The following is a 25,637-nucleotide window of genomic DNA, read 5'->3' as shown; positions in this document are numbered from 1 at the left end:
CCTTGGAGGAAGGAAGAAAAGGAAGGAAGAGAAGACCGGAAGTGCTACATCTTGAGCAGCCAAGGCAGAAAGCAACCTGACTTTCTTTACCAGAAGCCCTTTTCCAGGGTATAAGGAAACGGTCCGCCTGGCTGGAAGTCCTACATCTTTGAACTCCCCCATCTTTTCAGTTTTCCTGTCATCTATGCTTGCTTCTGTGCTCTTTCCCCATTTTATCTGTATACCAGAAAAGGATTCAGTAATATCTCTCTCCTAGCTCCACTAAACGGGTGGAGCCGGCGTTCCTTCCCTGTACTATCATGTAGCTAGGAAGTAGCACGTAGGGGCGGTTGGACCGCTGGGAACCCAAAGGAAGAGGGGAGGGCACAGAACTCTGCTTCTGCCACCAGGACACAGCCTCTTCAGCATCTCCTCCAGTGCTGTTGCCATGCCCCCTACGGCCCTCTGTCTTCCTGTGGTTGTGGCCACTCTGCTGTGGGGAGCATCCCCTGTCAGGGGACTCATTCGAGCGACTTCGGACCACAGTGGCAGCATGGAATTTGCAGACCTCCCAGCTCTCTTTGGGGCTGCCTTGAGTCAGGAAGGACTTAAGGGGTTTCTCGTGGAGGCTCAGCCAGCCAACGCCTGCAGCCCCATTGCCCCACCTCCCCCAGCCCGGGCCAACGGATCAGTTTTCATTGCACTGCTTCGAAGATTCGACTGCAAATTTGACCTCAAGGTCCTACATGCTCAGAAGGCCGGGTATGGTGCAGCCGTGGTCCACAATGTGAATTCCAATGAACTGCTGAACATGGTGGGGAGTAACGAAGAAGTCCAGCAGCAGATCTGGATCCCTTCTGTGTTCATCAGCGAAAAGAGCTCTAAGTACCTGCGTGCCTTCTTCATCTACCAGCAGGGAGCTCAGGTGCTTCTGGTCCCTGACAGTGTATTCCTCTTGACCTATTTCTTCATCCTTTTCTATGGGATTTTGGCAATGTTCATTTTGGGCATGGGAGCCATAGTGATAGTTCATTGTATCCAGTTCCAGAATCAGCACTGGCAGAATCGGCTGACCAAAGAGCAACTGAAACAGATTCCTACCCACGACTATCGCAAGGGAGACCAGTATGATGTGTGTCCCATCTGCCTGGACGAGTATGAGGATGGGGACAAGCTGAGGGTCCTCCCCTGCGCTCATGCCTATCACTGCCGCTGTGTGGACCCGTGGCTCACTCAGACCAAGAAGACGTGCCCTATTTGTAAGCAGCCTGTTTGCCAGAATCTTGGGGAGGAGGAGCAGGAGGAAGGAACTCAGGTGCAAGTGGGCCACGAGCAAAGGGACCTGAGAAGCCTCCCTGCCTCAGAACGGACCTCACTTCTGGGCTCCAGCACCGTACTTCCCACTAACTTTGGCTCCTTAGCCCCCGCCCCCTTTGTGTTTCTTGGGTCTTCAGCAGATCCCTCATACTCTCCATCCTCCTCATCCTCTTCCTCTTCCGCTGTCAATCTCATCTGATACTCCCTTTCCTTTCCGCCTTTAGCAACAGACTTGCACAGATCCCTTTCCTCCCACAAGTCTTCCAAGTTGAGTGATAGGACATAGTTCTACCTCAGCTTTCTCCCTTACCCAGCCCCTTCCTCCTGTGGGATTTGGACATGCAGAGGGACTGGGTCTTCACTTAGTGGGTTAATAAAAATGATGCGTGCAAAAGCCATGGGTGAGAGCTGTCAAAAACAATTTAAAAGAACATATTTTTATTATTTGTGTCAAGGATGAAAAAATAATTTGAAATATTATTTTAAGTAACTCAGAATATCTTAAATTGACTTTAGTATATTAACATTTCATATTTGTCCTCATAATGCGATTTCTCATAAAAATTTCAGTGGCTCTCGTTTACTTGTTTTAGAGTGAGTGCATATGAAGTAATCTACACCTACCTAAATGCTTGTCATCAGTTAGTGCCTAAAGAATGCAAAGCCCCTGCGGTGTCTACATGGTCATCAGATAAAAATAACTGGGTTCTAGGTCTCTGATCCTCTGCTTTTCCTGTAAAGTGGCTCTGTAAAAAGATTTAGTTGCCTTATAGCATGTGATCATTAGTATTCTAACCTTACTAATCGGGGTGGAATTTTAAGAGAATGCTTTTTAGCGTTGTCTTTCCCTCTCTTGAAATTAAAAACTGATTTAAGTGAAGGAAACATGCAACATCAAATACTTTTCACCTGAGAGTGGTAACTGTTCATCCATGCCGAGTGTCTTCTGTGTCTAGAGATACCTGTGTAATTGCAAAAGATGGGAGTTGTATAATACAGAACTATTGAATATGACCTTCCTTTTTAGAAATTAAGGTCATTTTCACCCTTTAATGATTGTTAATGTTAGCTAAGCTATTTTTCATTTGTATGGCCAATTTCAACTCATGTCAAACTTTCAAACACTACATTGATAATGCAAATGACTAAATACTCTCAATATAGCTCTTTGGATTTGAATGTTTTGTTTCATGCAAGCCTTAAAATAAACTCCTAAACCAAACTGAAAACCTTCTATTTTGGATGCAGAATCAATAGTCATAAGATTTACTATTTAAATTAATATACAATTTTGTTTCCATAAAGATGCATTTAAGATGGTAATTCTAGTTCCAGTTCAGTTCAGTTCAGTCCCTCAGTCGTGTCTGACTCTTTGTGACCCCATGAATCGCAGCACGCCAGGCCTCCCTGTCCATCACCAACTCCCGGAATTCACTCAGACTCATGTCCATCGAGTCGGTAATGCCATCCAGCCATCTCATCCTCTGTCATCCCCTTTTCCTCCTGCCCCCAATCCCTCCCAGCATCAAAGTACTTTGAGTCAACTCTTTGCATGAGGTGGCCAAAGTACTGGAGTTTCAGCTATAGCATCATTCCTTCCAAAGAAATCCCAGGGCTGATCTCCTTTAGAATGGACTGGTTAGATCTCCTTGCAGTCCAAGGAACTCTCAAGAGTCTTCTCCAACACCACAGTTCAAACACATCAATTCTTTGGCACTTAGCTTTCTTCACAGTCCAACTCTCACATCCATACATGACGACAGGAAAAACCATAGCCTTGACTAGATGGACCTTTGTTGGCAAAGTAATATCTCTGCTTTTCAATATGCTATCTAGGTTGGTCATAATTTTTCTTCCAAGGAGTAAGTGTCTTTTAATTTCATGGCTGCAATCACCATCTGCAGTGATTTTGGAGCCCCCCAAAATAAAGTCTGACACTGTTTCCACTGTCTCCCCATCTATTTGCCATGAAGTGATGGGACCAGATGCCATGATCTTTGTTTTCTGAATGTTGAGCTTTAAGCCAACTTTTTCACTCTCCTCTTTCACTTTCATCAACAGGCTTTTTAGGTCTTCTTCACTTTCTGCCATAAGGGTGATGTCATCTGCATATCTGAGGTTATTGATATTTCTCCCGGCAATCTTGATTCCAGCCTGTGCTTCTTCCAGTCCAGCATTTCTCATGATGTACTCTGAGTATAAGTTAAATAAGCAGGGTGACAATAAGGTCCTATTAAATCAATTGTCAATACTACTGCAATTGCTTATCTATTCTATTTACTAATGTTATGTTCCAGTTTTTTGATTTGATATTTCTCACAATATGCATTGTTTGGCAGGAGGTTGCGTTGATAAGCATTATCTGACATTGAAGGAAGGCTGTAGTATGTATGGTCCCCAAGGAACAGATTCTGAGGTAGAGCTTTGTGTACATAAATTGAATGAGCTTAAGAAGTGGAGGGTGGAGGTAAAAGTTGGAGGATGGTGTTGCTGCACTGGAAACCTTAGCAGACCCCCTCAATATCCACTCCCACCCCCATCCCTGCCCTCAGAGAGCCCTGGAGCTGGAATCGCTCTGCAGCATTGTCCTGCAAATTGAAGCAAAAGAGTTGAGTCCATGTGCCCCTTAAATGATCTGTCTTTTATTCCAGGCTGTCACAGGGACAGAGGAAGGACATTGGGTTGGGCAACTTTGTTCATACAAGGACAATTCCTGGAGAAAGACTCAGCTGTATGAGAAATTTCACTAGTTTTGTGTATGCACGCACGTGCACGCAAAGGTCCTTTCTGTTTTAATATGATTCTCTGAGTCAGTCAAACTCCAGGAGATAGTGAAGGACAGGGGAGACTGGTGTGCCGCAGTCAGTGGGGTCACAAAGGTTTAGTAACATGATTTAGTGACTGAACATCAACAATCCAGAAATTGCCTAATTGATATTTTTATGAGCTTCTTCTAATATGAGTTAATACCAAAAGGGTGGCCTCTGCTAAACTGAGTCAGTTATGAAACGAAAATAGGAAATAAACAGAGCTAAAGGTTTGCAGCAGAATTTTAGCCCAGTCCCAGGCTCGAAAGTGGTGACTGCTCAATGTCTTGTGTATTCACTACATGAATCTGTATTCATTACAAGCATCTGTTGAGTTTCTATAATGTTCCAAGCTCTGCATGGACCAGTGACGGAGAAGAAAGATCCCATCCCTAATTCACTGGTCTTCAGGAAGAAACAGTCATTTTGTAGCATGATGCTTGTGACAAGTAGCAAGAAGGGATAAATGATCTATAAAGAATAATCCAGTGCTATGCTGGAGTGGCTCATATGGGTTCAAGAGAGCTAGCTGTTAAATTTTTAGGAAGCTTGCCACATTGTTGCTAATTATGGGTATTATTAAAATTCATATTATATAAATTTACCATTAAATAAATTCTATTAAAAACATAGTTAATGCATATTCAGGACTTATCACTTCATAATTATTTTATTTTATGCTCTTGAGCTTCTCTATGTTTATTAGGACTATCTAGTGGAAAACCATGTAATGGTGTGTTGCTATGTGTATCTTCCCATCTCTGAGTTCAGTGACATTATATTGGAGCCTGAAATTGACCATGATGGGAATATTTATGCCACAGAAACTCGCAAATGCTTTCTCCTTCATCTTACTCCATCAGAATATCATTTATTTTTTGATGATTATCTAGACTTAACAAAGTAATGGAAAAATGTTAATAATATAGATTAAACTTAAATATGTCATGTGAATAGTGCAACAAATTGAGATATTCTTCCAATATTTGAAAACTATTATCTGATTGGGCAAGTAAGTTTTCATGTCATTAACGAATTAATGAAGTTGTCACAAACATTTTAATTTTCACACTTTTTTTAAACCTCATTTAAATAATGGAAATATCAATCAATATTTATGACAGAGCTACATTAGTTTGTCAATGATATGAACCACTTCTGAACTGGGAAGTAATCAAACATTTATTCATAGGCTAATTTTATGAAATCATGGTGGAATTACAGCCATAGTTTGTCTATGGACACAAGATTTCAGCAAAAATAGGACAAATATTCTGTGAGAATAAACTGAAATTGACTATGCAATATTTACAACAAAGAGAATATAGCATGTGTTATTATTTTCATTAATTGTGTACTTCATACTCCTTTGCATCAATAAAAATTATGTACATATAGGTGTTCATGAATTTTTTTTTCCCCACAAGAGTGAATTGTTTAACCTTTTCCAGTGCACCCCTAGATAAACCAAAGCTAATACAGAAATTTTCACAGTTACTGTATGAACACATGGAGTGCCATATAAGGACCAAAAAGGCTGGAGTGAGGGGAGGAAGAAGAAGAAAAAGAAGAATGAACTGAGAGCACCTAAGAATTCAGGCTCCTCTTTTTCTACTTTACTGGGTTCAGCTTTATAGGAGATCATAAAGAAGATAAAATGCACAAGGTCTTTTCCATTCTGTCATCAGTGCATCACAAACACACTAATTATTGTTTGGACTAGCTGCAGATACTCAAATTCAGCACTTCTTACAGTCCATCCTGCTTCTGATACAATCACATCTGTTGTGAGCCTATTAAGCACTGTTGAAATGACCTGCTTTCCCTCTTGAGATGCTTCTAGGCAGTGTGGCTCTGTGTGGTTCCTCTCAAGTACTCACCATGGCAGAACTATTTCCTAAAGTTACTTGGGGAAGCTCAATCTTCCTCTCACTGTTAGAAGGCACATCTATTAATATTTACAAACAGCAGGGCTGTGTTTTCCAGGTCCTTAGTTCTATATTGTACACAGTGGGGCTCAAAACCTTTGAGACTGTAATGGAATGTTCTACTCAACACACCATAGGAGAACATTTCTTTAGGCAATATTCTACCCTCAGCCCTCCTCAGATCATTTTTCCTGGGTCCCAGGCCTTGACTCTGTCCCCTTCCCATTTATTTTGTTAGTTTACTCATATGGATATACCTTATTTAATCTTTGTAGAAGTCATATGATGGAGTATTTGACAAATAAATACTTTCGAATTTAAGGTCATGCTTTTTTTTTTTCCAGTCAAAATAATTTTACAAAATTTTTAGGACTTTTAAAAAGTGATTTGTAGAAATATTTTTTAAAGATGATGTAGAATTTTTATAACTTAATTTTATTTTTTTTTAAAGATACTGTTTTATATTTTAAGTTCCTTATATAGCACCTGTAAATTCCTTAAGAGGAGAAACTATAAACTTCACCTCATTATCCTGAGGTACTAGCTCAGCTTGAATGAATACATAAGTGATTATTTTAAAATCACTTCTTTAAACATGATTATATAAATAGGTTTTTAAACATTTTTTCATAATGAGGTTGGCTTGTATCAAATCAGTGTGGAGAGAAGTCAGTGGCATGTTTTAAAGATGTACTGATGGTAGCAAGGGCACTGCAAATTTCCATAGCCTCTGCCCTTTTCTCAGATAGCCCTTAACTCCACACATTTTAAAACACATCTATTCATCCATACCTCCATCTTTCCACCCAACTACTCAATGAGTCACTCATTTTGTAAGTATTAAGTTGTACCTGTTGTACTGGCTATGTAAGGGTATCAGGATAGATATGACCTTACCTTCATGTGAAGAAAAGAATATTAAGCCATCACATAAAATATGAAAAATACTGTGATAGAAAAATTCTCAGAGTAGAGGACTTTAGGTGGGGGAAATGTGTCTAGACATAAAAATTTATGGGAGGAAATAAAAATTATGTTGAGACCTAAAGGGTAGATAGGGGTTGACCAAAAATAAGAGAGGCAAGAGGGTTTAGGCTGACTGAAGTATAATACCTGTGAACTTAAAGGGGAAGAGAACCCAGCATGTTCTAGGAACAAAAAGACTTGCAGTATTTCCAGGACTTGGACTGTGAAGCAAGACAGAAAGAGAGGCGAAGCGGCCAGTATGAGTAGAGACTGGACTTTGAAAGGCTCAATGAACTTGTTAGAGTTTAAAAATTCTCTTAATTGTCGAGAATGGCTACTAGGTGGGAAGAGAGGGCAAGATGAGATTTGGGAAGCCAGATGGAAAATGGTGCAATAACTCATATGAAGGAGATGGTCACCTGACCTCAGTTAGTGGCTGTGGGTTTGGGGAATGGGGAAGGTATCTCAAGCGAACTCAGGTACAAGGGACTGGGGGAACATAAAAGGATCCAAATGAAGAAATCTTCACAATCAGAAGACACAGGTAAGACACACATCTCTGTGTGGGCTAGGTGTATCATATTCATAAAGGTGATCATTTTTGATCATTTATATTTGAGAGCTATTGTTTAGTTTTTCTTTTTAACAAAACCGATTAACCTAACAGTAGAAGAGATGGAAGAAACAAAGAAGGGAATTGAAATAGAGGACTATTTTCTGGTATTCTCTACATTTATTGTTTAACTTGGGAGCAAAATCAAAATGAGATGCCAGACTGTGCTTAATATACATGCTCCCTGAGGCTATGCATATAATGTGTTTGGACAAACCAGATGCAGAGTCAGGGTCTCTGGTGATATCTTTCAAAGGGAATTAAAAACCACAGACACGGACCAAAAAGCTGGGAGGACATTTCAGGTCTGTCCTCTTGATTGAAAAGGGCACTAAAGGCTTTGTAACAATTTCAGGAGAAAGCAGATAGTAGTAAATAATAATTGCTGTATGAAAGCATGGCATTATTGGTTTATAAAAGCCCACTCAAAGTTTTAAAAATCAGAGACATATTTCTATAATATTTATCTAGAACATAGACATAATGCTTAAAGGAGCTTCATTAGTAAATTTGATCTTTATTCAACATTTGACCATGATTAGTAATTATTTGTGGATGATTTGCTCTTGTTATCATAGTAGGTTATTGTTCTTATGAATTTCAAACTACCAATTTTTTTTTAAAAGATAATTTTATTTACTTAAAGATGAAGAGGATCTTTGTTGTCTGAGATTGCCTGTCGAGCACTTAATAGTCAAAGAGATGGTTTAGTTTGCCTGGAAAAGGAAATGTGACCCTGGGATTACACCCTTGAGAGATGATACTTCAATTCAAATTGGGATTCACAGAGTAATTGCAGCCTGTGGTAATGCATCTTCAACATCTTAAAATAGCTGTTATATGGGTAGAGCTTTCCCCTAGAGGAATGGCAGTGTTCACTAAGAGACGTCTTTTGTCTCTTTCAAACCACTAGAGCAGCCTTTGAACAAGGCTGAACAAAGAAGCACAATATTTAATATTTTTCTAGAGTGATTTGAAAATTCACTGCAAACAAATATATTCTCTGTTTTGGATTGTGCTGCAAATAAAAAGTAAATAAAGCAAGTAAACAAAATAGTGTCTGAAATAACTTCATGTTTGGGTTATTTTGGTGTGTGTGTGTCTGTGTGCTTCTAATAGTAGCCATAAAATTTGGACCTTCTGGAGCTCTTCCTTAATGTGCAAACAAGTAACTGAACAAACTTTTCATGTATTGGGTCATTAAACAGATTTTCTCTGTGTTCTTTTCAGAAAAACATAAAGAATTAAAGAGGGAGAGGGTGGGATGATTTGGGAGAATGGCAATGAAACATGTATAATATCATATATGAAACGAGTCACCAGCCCAGGTTCAACGCATGATACTGGATGCTTGGGGCTGGTGCACTGAGACGACCCAGAGGGATGGTACGGGGAGGGAGGAGGGAGGGGGGTTCAGGAGGGGGAGCACGTGTATACCTGTGGTGGATCCATGTTAATGTATGGCAAAACCAATACAATATTGTAAAGTAATTAACCTCCAATTAAAATAAATAAATTTATATTTAAAAAAGTCACTATGTTTTCTATCCCTAGTAGGCAAACAGTGATTGACAGCTAACAGTGAGATATTTCTTAATTGTACAAATTGAGCCAGTGATTTTCTTAAATATACAGTGAACTGAGTTGTTTCCCTTTTTTTTGTTGTTGGTGAGAGTTTGGACAAGAAATTTTAAAAATCTTCTTTAGAAAAAAGGCCCTTAAAGGGTTCTTTATTCACACAGAGAGTTGTAAAACACAGAAAAACAAGAAGATGAAGTGGAATGGGCAGATGGGAAGCTAGACCACACCTAAAAGATAAGAGACTGTGAGAGTCATTGTTTCCTCACATCCAGAACTGATTAGATGACAAACTGCCTCCAAGGAAGACTGTTAGGAAGAGAGCATGCTCTCATGTCTGACTCTTTGTGACCCCATGGACAGTAGCCTGCCAGGCTTCTCTGTTCTTGGGATTTCCCAGGCAAGAATATTGGAGTGACTTGCCGTTTCCTACTCCAAGGATCTTCTCAACCCAGGAATTGAGCCCAGGTCTCCTGCATTGCAGGCAGATTCTTTACCATCTGAGGCACCAGGGAAGACCTGGAAAGAGAGTACCTAAGTTGAGATGAGAGAGCATGACTGTCAGAATAGTTATGAAAATTCTAAATCAAGAAGAAAAGACAAAACCCATCAGAAAGCAATTGAAAAGATTGAGAGTCCAGGGAGAATGAATTTATATCACATTGGAAGAGCAAGAAAATAAATGACAGACAGGTAGTGAGCTTGGGTGATCAAGTGGACTGAGATAATAAGAGGAAGGACAAAATGTCTTCAGGTTGATCAAGTCAGTTCAGAAATGAAATCTGCAAGTGCCCAGAGGCAGTTAGGCAATTAATTTAGAAATCCTTGAATATATGGTAGATGCTTAAAGGAAGTCCATTGGATACAATAGAGCACAGGCAGAAACTTGGCATTAAAAATAAAAGATCAGAGGCTCCAGGGCCCAAAGACTATGAGAGTAGAAACAGAGAGAGATGCAAGGTGCAAGCCAGGCAATGTCAACAGGCAGCACAGCTCTAGAAGCTGAAGAGCAGGGTAGATTCACTAGAACTCTACTCAAAAAGCATGGGTTGCCTGGTGGGTACACTGAATGTGTTATAAGCACAAGGAGATATCAAGGTTGATTCTTTTTCCTCAGAAGTCTGAAAATCTGATAGGGAGTCTACCATCAAACATTCCCCTTTCTAAATCAAACAGATGGAGGTCTTTTGTAGAGCTGCTGCTATACACGGCTTTACATTTATTTCGCTTTATACTAGGTAGGCTTCAGAGAAAGCAATGGCATCCCACTCCAGTACTCTTGCCTGGAAAATCCCATGGGTGGAGGAGCCTGGTGGGCTGCAGTCCATGGGGTCGTTAAGAGTCGGACACGACTGAGCGACTTCACTTTGACTTTTCACTTTCATGCATTGGAGAAGGAAATGGCAACCCACTCCAGTGTTCTTGCCTGGAGAATCCCAGGGATGGGGGAGCCTGGTGGGCTGGTGTCTATGGGGTCACACAGAGTCGGATATGACTGAAGCGACTTAGCAGCAGCGGCAGCAGGAAGGCTTCAGACCCCAGTCAGCCTGGTCCAAAGGCTTACGTATGCAAGGTTTGCAACAGTCCTGGGAGAAGTGACTGCTGCATGGATGGGGAATAGACTGAGACTCTTTCTTGACATTCACCCTAATTTGTCTTCTAGGCATGTAGCCAAGGGATGCTGAGCAGCACAGTAGTTCTGGAGCCTTTTCCTTGGCCATGCTAAGCATGTGGACCAAGATGAAACTGCACGAAAGGTCTTTAGTGTGGTATTGATGAAGGAAATAAGGTTTGATTTGTTAACAGCAGTATTAGTAGTGGCCATAACCATGTTATGAAAAAGTCTTAGCTACTCTAGGGAATGAATTTAATTCCTTAGGAAACAAGACTTAACAAGACCTAACAGAACAGCCCAGTGTGATCATTGTCATCCTTCAGTCGTCACACTATGCCATTGCAACCATTTTCCTTTTGCTGCTGATAAAGAATCTCTCTTACTTTTCCATAACTGGTCCAGTGAATCTATGTTTGGTCAAATACTTGAATGTACTCTCTAGATATTCTCTGTTTAGGCAGATGATACTGGGATACAAGAAAGAGCATACAGCAGGATGTGGGAAACCACATGCGTAGGGCCAGTTCATGTCATTGTTTGCTTTTGTATATAAAATTTTACTGAAACATAGCCATACTCATTCAGTTATGGTTGTTATTCAGTCACTAAGTTGTGTCCAATTTCTTGCAACCCCATGCGCTGGTAGGACACCAGGTTTTCCTGACCTCTACTATCTCCCAGAGTTTGCTCAAATTCATGTCCACTGAGTTGGTGATACTATCTAACTATTCCATCCTCTGCCACCCTCTTCTCCTTTTGCCTTCAGTCTTTCCCAGCATCAGAGTCTTTTCCAATAAAACAACTCTTTGCATCAGGTGGCAAAAGTATTGAGCCTCAGCTTCAGCATCAGTCTTTTCAGTGAATATTTAGGGTTGAGCTCCTTTAAGATTGATTTGTCTGATCTCTTTGCAGTCCAGGGGACTCTTCAAGAGTCTTCTCCAGCACCACAGTTTGAAAGCATCACTTGCATATCACCCATGGCTACTTTCCTGCTACAGCTGCAAAGTTGAATAGTGCTGTTTGGTCACAGTCAAAACTATATACTCTATGACCCTTTAAGGGAAAAAAAAATGTCTGTTGACTCCCATTCTACAATCAGGCTTCCCAGGTGACATAGTGGTAAATAATCCACATGCAAATGCTGGAGACTCAAGAGACTTAGGTTCAATCCATGGATTGGAAAGATCCCCTGGAGTAGAAAATGGTAACCTGCTTCAGTATTCTGGTCTGGAAAATTCCATGGACAGAGGAGCCTGGCGGCTATAGTCCACAAGGCCACAAAGAATTGGACACGACTGAGCACACATCTATTTGTCTGTCTATTCTACAACCATATATTGCCCAGTGCTTAAAAGAGGCTAATTTCAAATCCCACCTTTTCCATTTCCTAGCTTTGTGACCTTGGACAATTTATCTAACTCTGCCCTTCAGTTTTCATATCTGCAATGTAAGGTAATGTAATAATCTGTAATGTAAGTTAATGTAAGGAGAAAGGGATGACAGAGGATGAGAATTGGATGGCATCACCAACTCAATGGACATGAATCTGAGCAAGCTCTGAGACTATGGGTGAGGGACAGGGAAGCCTGGCATGCTGCAGTCCATGGGGTCACAAATAATTGGACAGGGCTGAGTGACTGAACTAAAGTGAAGTGAAGCCACTTAGTCGTGTCCGACTCTTTGCGACCCCATGAACTATAGCCTATCAGACTCCTCCGTCCATGGGATTTTCCAGGCAAGAGTGCTGGAGTGGATTGCCATTTCTTTCTCCAGGGGATCTTCCTGACCAGGGAATTGAACCCGGGTCTCCCACATTGCAGGAAGACACTTTACCAACTGAACTAAACTGAAGGTAATAATAGATCTACCTTATGAGCTTGATATGAGGATTAGTTCGATTAAATCATGAATTCTTGTAATAGTACTCATAGTGCTGCAAGTGCTCAATAAAAAATAGCTATTATTATCATTATCTGACAGTACATTATTTAAAAAAATATATTCAGTTCAATTCAGTTCACTCAGCCATGTCTGACTCTTTGTGACCCCATGGACTGAAGCATGCCAGGCCTCCCTGTCCATCACCAACACCCAGAGTTTGCTCAAACTCATGTCCATTGAGTCAGTGATGCCACCCAGCCATCTCATCCTCTGTTGTCCCCTTCTCCTCCCACCTTCAATCTTGCCCAGCATCAGGGTATTTTCTAGAGTCAGTTCTTTGTATCAGGCATCCAAAGTATTAGAGTTTCACCTTCAGCATCAGTCCTTCCAATGAATATTCAAAACTGGTTTCCTTTAGGATGGACTGGTTGGATCTCCTTGCAGTCCAAGGGACTCTCAAGAGTCTTCTCCAACACTACAGTTCAAAAGCATCAATTCTTTGGCACTCAGCTTTCTTTATAGTCCAACTTTCACACCCATACGTGACTACTGAGAAAACCATAGCTTTGACTAGATGGACCTTTGTTGGCAAAGTAATGTCTCTGCTTTCTAATACGCTGTTTAGGCTGATCATAACTTTTCTTCCAAGGAGTAAGCATCTTTTAATTTCATGGCTGCAGTCACCATCTGCAGTGATTTTGAGGCCCCCCAAAATAAAGTCTGTCACTGTTTCCCCATCTATTTGCCATGAAGTGATGGGACGAGATGCTGTGATCTTAATTTTCTGAATGTTGAGCTTAAAGTCAACTTTTTCACTCTCCTCTTTCACTTTCATCAAGAGGCTCTTTAGTTCTTCTTCGCTTTCTGCCATAAAAATATATATATATATATATATATTGGATATCTGCAAAGGGCTAGTCAGTGAGTCTGGGCATTGGAGATGAATTAGGGTATATTCCTCCCCTTAAGGAGTTCATGGTATAATGGGAAAGACAGATGTATACATTGCTGATTATAACATAATGCTATAAATAGATTTTTGTTCAGTGTTACTGGAAATCAGAGGGGAAGTCAATTTGAGTGATGAGATTTGGCCTGAATCTTGAAATATGAGTGGATTTTTGTAAGAAGTGGGGTAAGGTAAGGAAATCCATGAATTCTTTAGGTCTATGTGGAAAAGCTACAGAAGAGGAAAATGGAAGTGTAGGAAATGGGAAGAATAAAAGGGTTTAATCTAGGTTCAGAAAAATTGCATATTTGAGCTGAGTTAATATGAATGGTGAATTGAAGAACAATGGTACCAAAGTCGGTGTGGAGGCCAGTTTTTGAGAGTGTCTACTAATGGGTCATGGAGAGTAGAAAGGAATCACATAAGGTGCTTGAAATGGTGCTTACTTATCACTATCTTCTCCATGCCTGACATTGTACACGTTCCTTAATGGAAACTCCAAGTTGCTCACTGTCAACATTGACAGTGAAACTGAGCAAGACCCTGTGGGGCTTCTTGGCATGGAAGGCCTTCAGCCCCCTGTTTCTTGACTCCTGTCTCTATGACCTTCCCTGAGTTCTTAAGAATAGATTCAAATGGTTGCTAATCTGGGAATGGAGAGGATGAACAGACAGAGGAGATGGAGGGGCAGCCACAGAAACAGTAGTGCTGCCTTGGGTCAGGGTTCTGGTTCCACCTCAAGGGATAAAAGATAGAGGCATCTGAATGCAGAGTTCCAAAGAATAGCAAGAAGAGATACGAAAGCCTTCAGCGATCAATGCAAAGAAATCGAGGAAAACAATAAAATGGGAAAGACTAGAGATCTCCTCAAGAAAATTAGAGATACCAAGGGAACATTTCATGCAAAGATGGGCTCGATAAAGGACAGAAATGGTATGAACCTAACAGAAGCAGAAGATATTAAGAAGAGGTGGCAAGAATACACGGAAGAACTGTACAAAAAAGATCTTCAATACCAGATAATCATGATGATGTGATCACTAATCTAGAGCCAGACATCCTGGAATGTGAAGTCAAGTGGGCCTTAGAAAGCATCACTACGAACAAAGCTAGTGGAGGTGGTGGCATTCCAGTGGAGCTATTTCAAATCCTGAAAGATGATGCTGTGAAAGTGTTGCACTCAATAAGCCAACAAATTTGGAAAACTCAGCAGTGGCCACAGGACTGGAAAAGGTCAGTTTTCATTCCAATTCCAAAGAAAGGCAATGCCAAAGAATGCTCAAACTATCACACAATTGCACTCATCTCACATGCTAGTAAAGTAATGCTCAAAATTCTCCAAGCCAGGCTTCAGCAATACATGAACTGTGAACTCCCTGATGTGCAAGCTGGTTTTAGAAAAGACAGAGGAACCAGAAATCAAATTGCCAACATCCGCTGGATCATGGAAAAGCAAGAGAGTTCCAGAAAACATCTATTTCTGCTTTATTGACTATGCCAAAGCCTTTGACTGTGTGGATCACAATAAACTGTGGAAAATTCTGAAAGAGATGGGAATACCACACCACCTAACCTGCCTCTTGAGAAATCTATATGCAGGTCAGGAAGCAACAGTTAGAACTGGACATGGAACAACAGACTGGTTACAAATAGGAAAAGGAGTATGTCAAGGCTGTATATTGTCACCCTGCTTATTTAACTTCTATGCGGAGTACATCATGAGAAATGCTGGACTGGAAGAAACACAAGCTGGAATCAAGATTGCCAGGAGAAATATCAATAACCTCAGATATGCAGATGACACCACCCTTATGGAAGAAAGTGAAGAGGAGCTAAAAGCCTCTTGATGAAAATGAAAGAGGAGATTGAAAGAGTTGGCTTAAAGCTCAACATTCAGAAAACAAAGATCTTGGCATCCGGTTCCATCACTTCATGGGAAATAGATGAGGAAACAGTGGAAACAGTGTCAGACTTTATTTTGGGGGGCTCCAAAATCACTGCACATGGTGATTGCAGCCATGAAATTAAAAGACACTTAACTCCTTGGAAGAAAAATTATGACCAACCTAGATAGCATATTCAAAAGCAGAGACATTACTTTGCCGACTAAGGTCCATCTAGTCAAGGCTATGGTTTTTCCTGTGGTCATGTATGGGTGTGAGAGTTGGACTGTGAAGAAGGCTGAGCGCCGAAGAATTGATGCTTTTGAACTGTGGTGATGGAGAAGACTCTTGAGAGTCCCTTGGACTGCAAGGAGATCCACCCAGTCCATTCTGAAGGAGATCAACCCTGGGATTTCTTTGGAAGAAATGATGCTATAGCTGAAACTCCAGTACTTTGGCCACCTTATGCGAAGAGTTGACTCATTGGAAAAAACTTTGATGCTGGGAGGGATTGAGGGCAGGAGGAGAAGGGGAGACCGAGGATGGGATGGCTGGATGGCGTCACGGACTCGATGGACATGAGTCTGAGTGAACTCCGGGAGCTGGTGATGGACAGGGAGGCCTGGCGTGCTGCGATTCATGGGGTCGCAAAGAGTCAGACAGGACTGAGCAACTGAACTGAACTGAAGATGTCAGCATTCTTCATACCAGAGAAAGACCACCTGAGGCTACATTAAAGGAACCAGAAAGCTCATCAAGAAGATTACTTGAGACCAGATTAGAGGAGGGGAGGTCCTGCATATACCCTAATCTTATCAGCACTCTCACCCTTTATAACCTTTGCTATAAAACTGCTCATCAGATCTTGCTGGGTTGGGACACATACTTTTCAGCCCCTGTGTCCTCCCTTGACTGGCAAAGCAAATAAAGCTATTCTTTTCTAATTCTCTCCAAGCTCTGTCTTGAAGATTCAATTTGGCATCAATCTCATTATGGGCCCTTTAAGACTAAATCAAGAGTCACTGTTTCCCTTTGTACTTCAGTGTTCTAAACTTGAAAGCATCATAAATGATGAAAACTGGTCTATCTTCTTTTTTTTTTTTTTTTTTCCCTGAAGGAAGATATATTCAGAGTCAGGGAAAAAAAAAATGTGTTCTCTTGTCATTGTGCTAAATTTGACTTTTGGAAGAATACACACAGGACTTGTCACAGAGATTGGATGAGTGCACTCATTTCTTATAAAATGGATGGTGTCTTCTTTATTTACCTGCTTAGGTTGCCCATCTGGTAATATCAAGAGTGATGAGAGAATATCAATAAAAGTGATGCGAAAACTCAGGCTTTATGAGATATCTCTTCCTATGGATCTCAACTCCCTTAGAGGACTCTACTCTCAATGAGAAACACATACCCAAGATAGAACCTTGTGTACAGGGAGTGGGTGAGAAAAAAGGAAGGGGCATAAAGTGAAAATAAGCTTGTTCCAAAGTGTTACCATTTTGCTGGGCACAAAGATGTTATCAGTTGCCTTAGTCAAGAAACAATCTGGGTTAATTATTACAACCAGAGAAGAAAAAATGTACTGTTCAGTATTAACTATGACTTACTTGAGTTTTGCTTGGTATTTGGCTACAGACAGAGCTAGTATTAGACAATCAGTTCAGTTCAGTCGCTCAGTCGTGTCTGACTCTTTGCGACCCCATGAATCGCAGCACGCCAGGCCTCCCTGTCCATCACCAGCTCCCGGAGTTCACTCAGACTCATGTCCATCGACTCAGTGATGCCATCCAGCCATCTCATCCTCTGTCATCCCCTTCTCCTCCTGCCCTCAATCCCTCCCAGCATCAAAGTCTTTTCCAATGAGTCAACACTTTGCGTGAGGTGGCCAAAGTACTGGAGTTTCAGCTTCAGCATCATTCCTTCCAAAGAAATCCCAGGGCTGATCTCTTTCAGAATGGACTGGTTGGGTCTCCTTGCAGTCCAAGGGACTCTCAAGAGTCTTCTCCAACACCATAGTTCAAAAGCATCAATTCTTCGGTGCTCAGCCTTCTTCACAGTCCAACTCTCACATCCATACATGACTGGATGTATGGAAAAACCATACTGGAAAAACCATAGCCTTTAGTCGGCAAAGTAATGTCTCTGCTTTTGAATATGCTATCTAGGTTGGTCATAACTTTTCTTCCAAGGAGTAAGCGTCTTTTAATTTCATGGCTGCAGTCACCATCTGCAGTGATTTTGGAGCCCCCCAAAATAAAGTCTGACACTGTTTCCACTGTTTCCTCATCTATTTCCCATGAAGTGATGGGACCGGATGCCAAGATCTTTGTTTTCTGAATGTTGAGCTTTAAGCCAACTTTTTCACTCTCCTCTTTCACTTTCATCAAGAGGCTTTTTAGCTCCTCTTCACTTTCTGCCATAAGGGTGGTGTCATCTGCATATCTGATGTTATTGATATTTCTCCTGGCAATCTTGATTCCAGCTTGTGTTTCTTCCAGTCCAGCATTTCTCATGATGTACTCTGCATAGAAATTAAATAAGCAGGGTGACAATATACAGCCTTGCCATACTCCTTTTTACACGGAACTAATCAAGAAAGCACATAAAATATGTATACTACGCCGTTTAATCTGCCAATTTTTTAGTGGTTTGGGGCGATAGGTGCTGCAAATCAGATTCTTCCTGGAATAGATAATATTCACACTGTGATTGCATGGAGTACAGCAATTTGTTATTGTAGTTGAAGCATTAAAATGTATAGCCAACCTCCTTATGTTCTTGAGAAATTAATTCCTTTTTCTCTCTTTATTAGCAATTTTTTTGTTTGAATAAAAATATTTTCATTTTCTAAGTGAAAATAAGGATGATGATGGTATATGTTTGCTGGTAAGTATAAGAACCTAGGGCACAAACTTAAAAGACAGTGTCCTTTTTTTGATAATAAGTAATGAGAGTCCCTTGGATTGCAAGGAGATCCAACCAGTCCATCCTAAAGAAAATCAGTCCTGAAGGTTCACTGGCAGGACTGATGCTTAAGCTGAAACTCTAATACTTTGGCCACCTGATACAAAAAACTGACTCATTGAAAAAGACCCTGATGCTGGGAAAGATTGAAGGCAGGAGAAGAAGGGGATGACAGAGGATGAGATGGTTGGATGGCATCATCGACTCAGTGGATATGAGTTTGAGTAGACTCCAGAAATTGGTGATGGACAGGGAGGCCTGGCATGCTGCAGTCCATGGGGTCGCAAAGAGTTGAATGTGAGAGTGACTGAACTGAACTGAATGACAACCATTTTTTTTTGATACCCCACTTTCCTCACAGCTCTTAGCACTGTGACTTGCTATTGTGACATATTAAAAGTATGGAAATTCTAGATTTTTCTAAGCATTAACACTATCCTGTGACTTGTGAAGATTATCAAAGAGGTGTTAAAGAAGATGTAGGGAGAAAGCAGACAAAGCGCAAAGAAGCACGGGAAATCATTCTGTGGTTACTGGTCCGTCTATTTCAGACTTTTTTGTTAGGCTTCCTGTCTCTTTCACCCTCCTTATCCAACCGATTAGTAAATACTGTACATTCTATCTTTAAAATAGATCGCAGTTCTGACAGTGGCTCAATATCTTCTTAGCTCTATTACTTTGCACGGTTATTGTCTTGTTTCTGTTTCCATAGGTGGTCTGCTACATCTCTTCTCTGAGGAACAGCAGGTCTTAAATTGAAGATCAGATCATATTAGTGCCCGATTGAAACTTCTCATGCCTTCTAATCAGTCTTAAGGTACAATTCCCACTCCTTATCATGGTTCATGAGGCCTTCATTGGGCAAACTTCTAGAATGTTCCTCAGAGATCCCTGTTTCCCAGTAATCAGGCTCTTACATAATTTCTTATTTAGTATATGAACTAGACCTAGTCATTTATTCTGATAAATAGAATAAGGCAAAGAGATGGGACCTGACTTCTACTAGATTACAAAGACTGAGACTTCCACATTCCTGGCAGATTCTATTTCCCCCTTTGCTCACTTTAATGAAACAAGCTGCCATATTGGAGAGACCCAAAGTGAAAGATCTGAAGATAGCTTTTGGCCAGAAACCAGTGAGAAAGCAAAGCCCTCAGTCCACAGTCCAATAGCTTGCAAGAAACAGAATCGTGAATTCAAAACCCTGTGAATGAGCTTGGGAGTGGATCTTTCTTGAGTTGAGACTTCAGATGACCCCACCCTTGGCAAATATCTTGATTGTATTAATAACCCATGAGAGACTCTGAAACAGATGATCCAGCCCAACTGCACATGGATTTCTGATCTATAGAAGCCTGTGAGATAAATGCAAATATTGTTCCTAGCCACTTATTCCTTATTGGAAAAGACTCTGATGCTGGGAGGGATTGGGGGCAGGAGGAGAAGGGGACGACAGAGGATGAGATGGCTGGATGGCATCACTGACTCAATAGATGTGAGTCTGAGTGAACTCCGGGAGTTGGTGATGGACAGGGAGGCCTGGTGTGCTGCGATTCATGGGGTCGCAAAGGATCGGACATGACTGAGCGACTGAACTGAACTGAACTGAACTGAACAAGCAATGGATGTGTGGCTGTACAGGATCTGGTCCTAGGTTTCTTTTCAAACCTTGCCTCCCTGTATTTCCCTCTCACTCGCTTTTCTTTAACAACTCTACCTTTGTCTATTCTTTTTGGACATACCAAGATTATTCTGACTGCATGGACTTTTACTGTTTCCTGTGTTTGGAATGTTCTTACCCTAGACCTTCATAGACTGTTCTTTCATATTTTCAGGCTTTGTTTCAATAATCACCTTTACATAGAAGCTCTGTCTGCCCTGCTTACATGGAGAAGCTATAGCTACTGTCTCCCTTTTTGTTTACCTCCTTTTTGCCCCCACCCCCTCCTCTGTCCTTTTACCTTGCTTTATTTTCTTTCCTGTCCTTCTTTTTTTTATTTTTATTTTTTAATTTTATTGGAGTACAGTTGCTTTACAATGTTGTCTTAGTTTCTGCTGTACAGAAAAGTGAATCAGCTATGCATATACATCTATCCCCTCTTTTTTGGATTTCCTTCCCATTTAGGTCACCACATAGCATTGAGTAGCGTTCCCTGTGCGATACAATAGGTTCTCATGAGTTATTTTACACATAACAGAATCAATATCAATCTCCCAATTCATCCCACCTTCCCCCTCTCCCCACTGGGGTCCATGCATTTGTTCTCTGTATCTGTCTCTATTTCTGCTTGCAAATAGGTTGATCTGTGCCATTTTTTAGATACCATATGTATGCATTAATATACAATGTTTTTCTTTTTCTGACTGACTTTACTCTGTTTTACAGTCTTTAGGTCCATCCACATATCTGCAGATGGCATAGTTTCATTCTTTTTTTTAAAATTATTTTTTAATTGAACGATGATTGCTTTATAGAATTTTGTTGTTTTCTGTCAAACCTCAACATGAATCAGCTTTCTTCTTCTTTTTTTTTTTAATTGTCTGTCTCTTGCTTTATATTTTAAACATCATGAGAGTCAGGGTTTGGTCTGCCCTCAGTGCCTAGGGTATGTAGTGACTAATTAAATATTTATTGACTTAAAGAATATATTTTACTACAACAAGGGGCATTTCCTTATTTATAAAATCATGATATTGAAACAAATACAATTAAATTCACATCTATAGCTAATATTCTTGCTTTATAACTATTATAGCAAAGAAATGAAATATAGCAAATTAAGATGAGATTTGGGGTAAGGACTTTTTTTTTTTTTTTTAAAGAAAACATGGGGCATGTGAGAGACTATAGATACAGAGGATGTGAGATTTATGCACTTGCACAAATACCATCTGGTGCAGAGGTGCCCCATAGAACTTTCTATGATATAGAAATGTTCTATCCTATGTTGCCCATTGCAAGAGCCATGAATTACCTGTGGTTACTGAGCTCTTGAAATGTGGCTAGTGTGACTGGGTAACTGAATGTCAATTTTCATTTCATAAAAGTAAATTGAAATGGCCATTTTAGATTCTAAAGGGCACAGCTCCTCTTTGGCACTATAATCTTATCTTCCTATCCTCAGCCAAATGAAAGGTAAGGGCATGCTAAAGTGGTACAGTTGTGTGGGTGGATTGACAGCAGAAATTGCTGAATATCTTCTATGTACTTGCGTTAGATTCATGTCGAAAAAGAAAATTCAAAAAATATGTTTTCATGGAACCCAAAAGATACTATGAAATAGTACTCCTCCCCAGTACTGATTAAGTGCCTTGCTGTAAGAATGACAATTTTCTACGTGTTTGAAATTTTTCTCTCCCCCCTCGTTTTATTTTTTTCTATTTTTCAGTTCTCTCACTATGGTTTTGAGCCCTGGTGAAAGTAATCAAAATAAATGTTGAGGTTTCCTGCCACATCGAGAACAAGTGTTCATTACTTACCAAGAGTAACTTTGTGGATGATTCTGAACTTGAAATAATCCATTTGATTCTTTTGCTGTTTGGATTTATGATGTCTCTCTTGTCATCTGGAATTTAAATCTCTGAGTTTCTGTATTTCTGCCCCTCTTTTCTTAATTATTATCCCTTTTGCCTCCAGAGAGAATCTGAAATGTCTTTTAACAAATGATAGATGCAATGAAATGTCAACTGCCTCAGCTACACTTTGTATCAAGGGAACTCCCTTAGCCTAGGTGCTCAGCTGTAACTCCTGGTTTCTTAAACAATCCGTGTCCTTATTTTTTCTTTGTTTGAAAGAGATGTAGAAGAACATGTTTATTTTCTTAGATAAAAATAATAATGACTCAAGGAAGTGTTCCTTACTAACACACTAATGGGATGAAATCTCTGATAAGGTAGCGTGTTACACCGGACTGGAGATTAAAAGGCTGAATTTAAATGTATGCTCTGTTCCGTATTCATATGTAACCTTGAGGAAGCTGCTAAACATCACTGCTTAGTTTCCATTCTTTCACAGACAAAAATAGGGATGATAATATGCATGTTGCAGTAGGAATTTGATAAATCCCTCTATACAAAAACACTTCACACATGGGAAGGGGAGTTGGGGGTTGATGTGAGACTAAATTAACAATAGCACAAAAATGTGGGTGCTCATGTAAGTTTTAGAATGAGATTGAACTTGTTCTTTCTTGACATGTTATATCAGCTCCTCCCCCAGTCTAAATATCCCCTTCTAAATAGGTCTCAAGTCTCATGTTGTCAGGAGAGTCTCCCTGACCTGTGTCTACAGCAAATTACCTTACCTTAAGCATAACTCTTAGGAGTGTCTGAAACCATCAGATGTATTTATTAGACTCTCTCTGTATTGCCTGCCACTCTTCCCACACCCCTGAGGATGTAAATTACTTTAGGGTAGGTATGCTCACTGTTTCGATTACTTCTGTACCCCAATGCCAGAAACATTGTCCACATATAGTAAGTGCTCAATAAATAATTTGTTGACTGATGAATAACTCTTAAATTCATCAGGAACACTCCTAAATTCATCAGAAGCCAGCTGCTTTCTTCCATAATAGATTGTTTTTGCTGAATTTATGAACTTTCCCACATATTATTCACTTTAACAACTTGGCTGCCGTGAAAGCCATATTTCCTTCTGGACTTATTATGGATGGCTGTGGGAAATACAGATAATTTGTCACCCTGAATTCAGGTTAAATATTTTGGCAAAGAGTTCCACAGTTTTTCACTGGATGTCAGTACAGTCTGTAGTCTGTTAAGACAGAACAAAATATATGTTTAGACCTAAAAAAGAGGCTATTAGTGTCTGTGGGCTACACTGTTATCACACAACCCTCAGTGAAGTTATTTCTCTGTACATTGTATAAAATCCATAAAGTAATTTGGGTTTGCATGTATTTAATAATCAAATATTTTTACTATGTCACCCTTGCTGATATGAATTAAATAGTGGTTCACCAGCAAGCATTTCAGGAAGTTTTCTCTTACTAGTGCCCCAGCAAGGAGAATTTTTGTTGTGATGGCTCGTCCAGGCTCTGGGGAATGGAAGGAATTTTTGGTGCCCCTAAAGTGTCACTATCCTAAAGAATGTCTGTAATTTGCAACTTAAAATGTCCAGCCAACAAAGAGAAAGATGCTTAAAGTAACGCAGTGATTCAACAGCAGAAGAATTACTAGAATTGAACCACCCCTCCCACAGGGTGAGACTGCTATATGTTGGCATTGATTGATAAATTCAAAGCATTTCCTTGCTACAGACGTTTTATTTTTCCTAGTGGACCTCAAAGCTGGAAACCTCTTCTAAGTCAGGTGACACCTCAGTTGTAGAGCAATTCCCAAGCATCTCCTAGTTCTCTGAGGATTTGCAGAGAGGGGTTATAAACTTTCCTATACATTAATTAGCCAAGAGTGTTAATGACATTGCTTTCACAAGCTTTTGTGTTGGGGCCCTCTGATGGCTAATTCATGAACCACCATGTTAAGTAAACTAGAAAATTATTATTTTTTTTCTTGCCACGTGGTCTATAAGTGACAATGGCATTATGGCATCAGATGAACCCATTTTGAATTATTTGTATTTAAGAAAAAAAAATAGAGCTGTATTTTAGACAGTGTATTAAAAAGCAGAGACATCACTTTGCTGACATAGGCCTGGATAGAAAAAGCTATGGTTTTTCTAGTATTCATGTACGAATACAAATGTGAGAGTTGGATCTTAAAAAAGGCTGAGCACCAAAGAATTAATGCTTTTGAACTATGGTATTGGAGAAAACTCTTGAGAGTCCTTTGGCCAGTGAGGATATCAAACCAGTTAACCCTAAAGAAAATCAACCCTGAATATTCCCTGGAAGGACTGATGCTGAAGCTCCAATACTTTGGCCACCTCATGCGAAGAGCCAACTCGTTAGAAAAAACCCTGATGCCAAAAAAGATTGAAGGCAGGAGGAGAAGAGGGTAACAAAAGATGAGATGGTTGGATGGCATCGACTCAAAGGACATGAGTTTGAGCAAACTTTGGGAGATAGTTAGGGACAGGGAAGCCTTGCGTGCTGCATCCCATGGGGTTGCAAAGAGTCGGACACCACGTAGTGACTGAACAACATTTTAAGAGTGTTCTTTTATGACATATTTATAGTGATTTCAAGCTAAAATTACTTTGGTGAATGATGCTATCTGCTAATCAAAAATCTTATTGAGTTCCCCTTTCTATGAGCCCAGAAATGCAGGAGAATAAAAGAGCAATAGAGGAAAAATGCTGTTGGACCAGAGAATGTCTTCTGTTTGACTACTGCTCTAACTTGGTTTTTAACTTTGAAAAGTTTGGTGATGATGTAAATTGGTACGGATTTATTTGGGTTTATCACATTGTAGTTCACCCAGCTTTTTGAATCTATACATCTATATATTTCACCAAATTGGGAAGATTTAAGCCATTACATCTTTGAGTATTTTTTTCATCTTCATCAAAGGCTCAGATGGCACAAATGTTAAATCTTTTGTTATATAGTTCCACAATTCTCTGAGACAAAGATTAATTTCTTTCAATTTTTTCTCTCTTTTCAGATTTGGTAGTTTAACTTTTATTCCTCTGTCTTCAATGGCTCAGATGGTAAAGCGTCTGTCTACAATGTGGGAGACCTGGGTTCGAGCCCTGGGTTGGGAAGATCCCTTGGAGAAGGAAATGGCAATCCACTCCAGTACTATTGCCTGGAGAATCCCATGGACAGAGGAGCCTGGTAAGCTATAGTCCATGGGGTCGCAAAGAGTCGGACATGACTGAGCGACTTCATTCAGTCAGTCAGTCTTCAACTTTACTGATTCTTTCATTTATGCCCTCCATTCTGCTGTTGAGTCCATCTGCTGAAATGTTTTTTTCTAGTTATCATATTTTTCAGTTCTAAAATTCTTATTTGGTCCTTCCTTATAAATTTTATTTCTTTGATGAGACTTATTTTTCACTGTTTCAAATGTGTTTGTAATAGCTCATTCAAATATATGATGGCTGCTTTAAAATATTTCTCTAATAATTCCGACATCTTTGTTATGTTGGTGTTGGGGGTTCTTTGTTACTGCTGGATGATGACTGGGTTCTGGTTCCCCAGAAGATCAGTGGAGATCTAGTGGAGAGATCAATT

The 25,637-nt window shown here is 40.2% G+C and overlaps 1 protein-coding gene across 1 annotated transcript; it reads left to right on the top strand.

The window, feature by feature from the left end:
* The first annotated feature begins 416 nt into the window (after positions 1-416).
* Positions 417-5,731, top strand: LOC101123236 (E3 ubiquitin-protein ligase RNF167-like). The gene has a single exon (XM_042233639.2). The coding sequence runs from the start codon at positions 428-430 to the stop codon at positions 1,493-1,495; it is 1,068 nt and encodes a 355-aa protein (XP_042089573.1). The 5' UTR covers positions 417-427; the 3' UTR covers positions 1,496-5,731.
* Positions 5,732-25,637: the final 19,906 nt, after the last annotated feature.

The sequence above is a fragment of the Ovis aries genome, chromosome 16 (genome assembly GCF_016772045.2).
Source record: "Ovis aries strain OAR_USU_Benz2616 breed Rambouillet chromosome 16, ARS-UI_Ramb_v3.0, whole genome shotgun sequence".
Lineage (NCBI taxonomy): Eukaryota > Metazoa > Chordata > Mammalia > Artiodactyla > Bovidae > Ovis > Ovis aries.
This window is presented reverse-complemented; position numbering and strand designations above follow the sequence as displayed.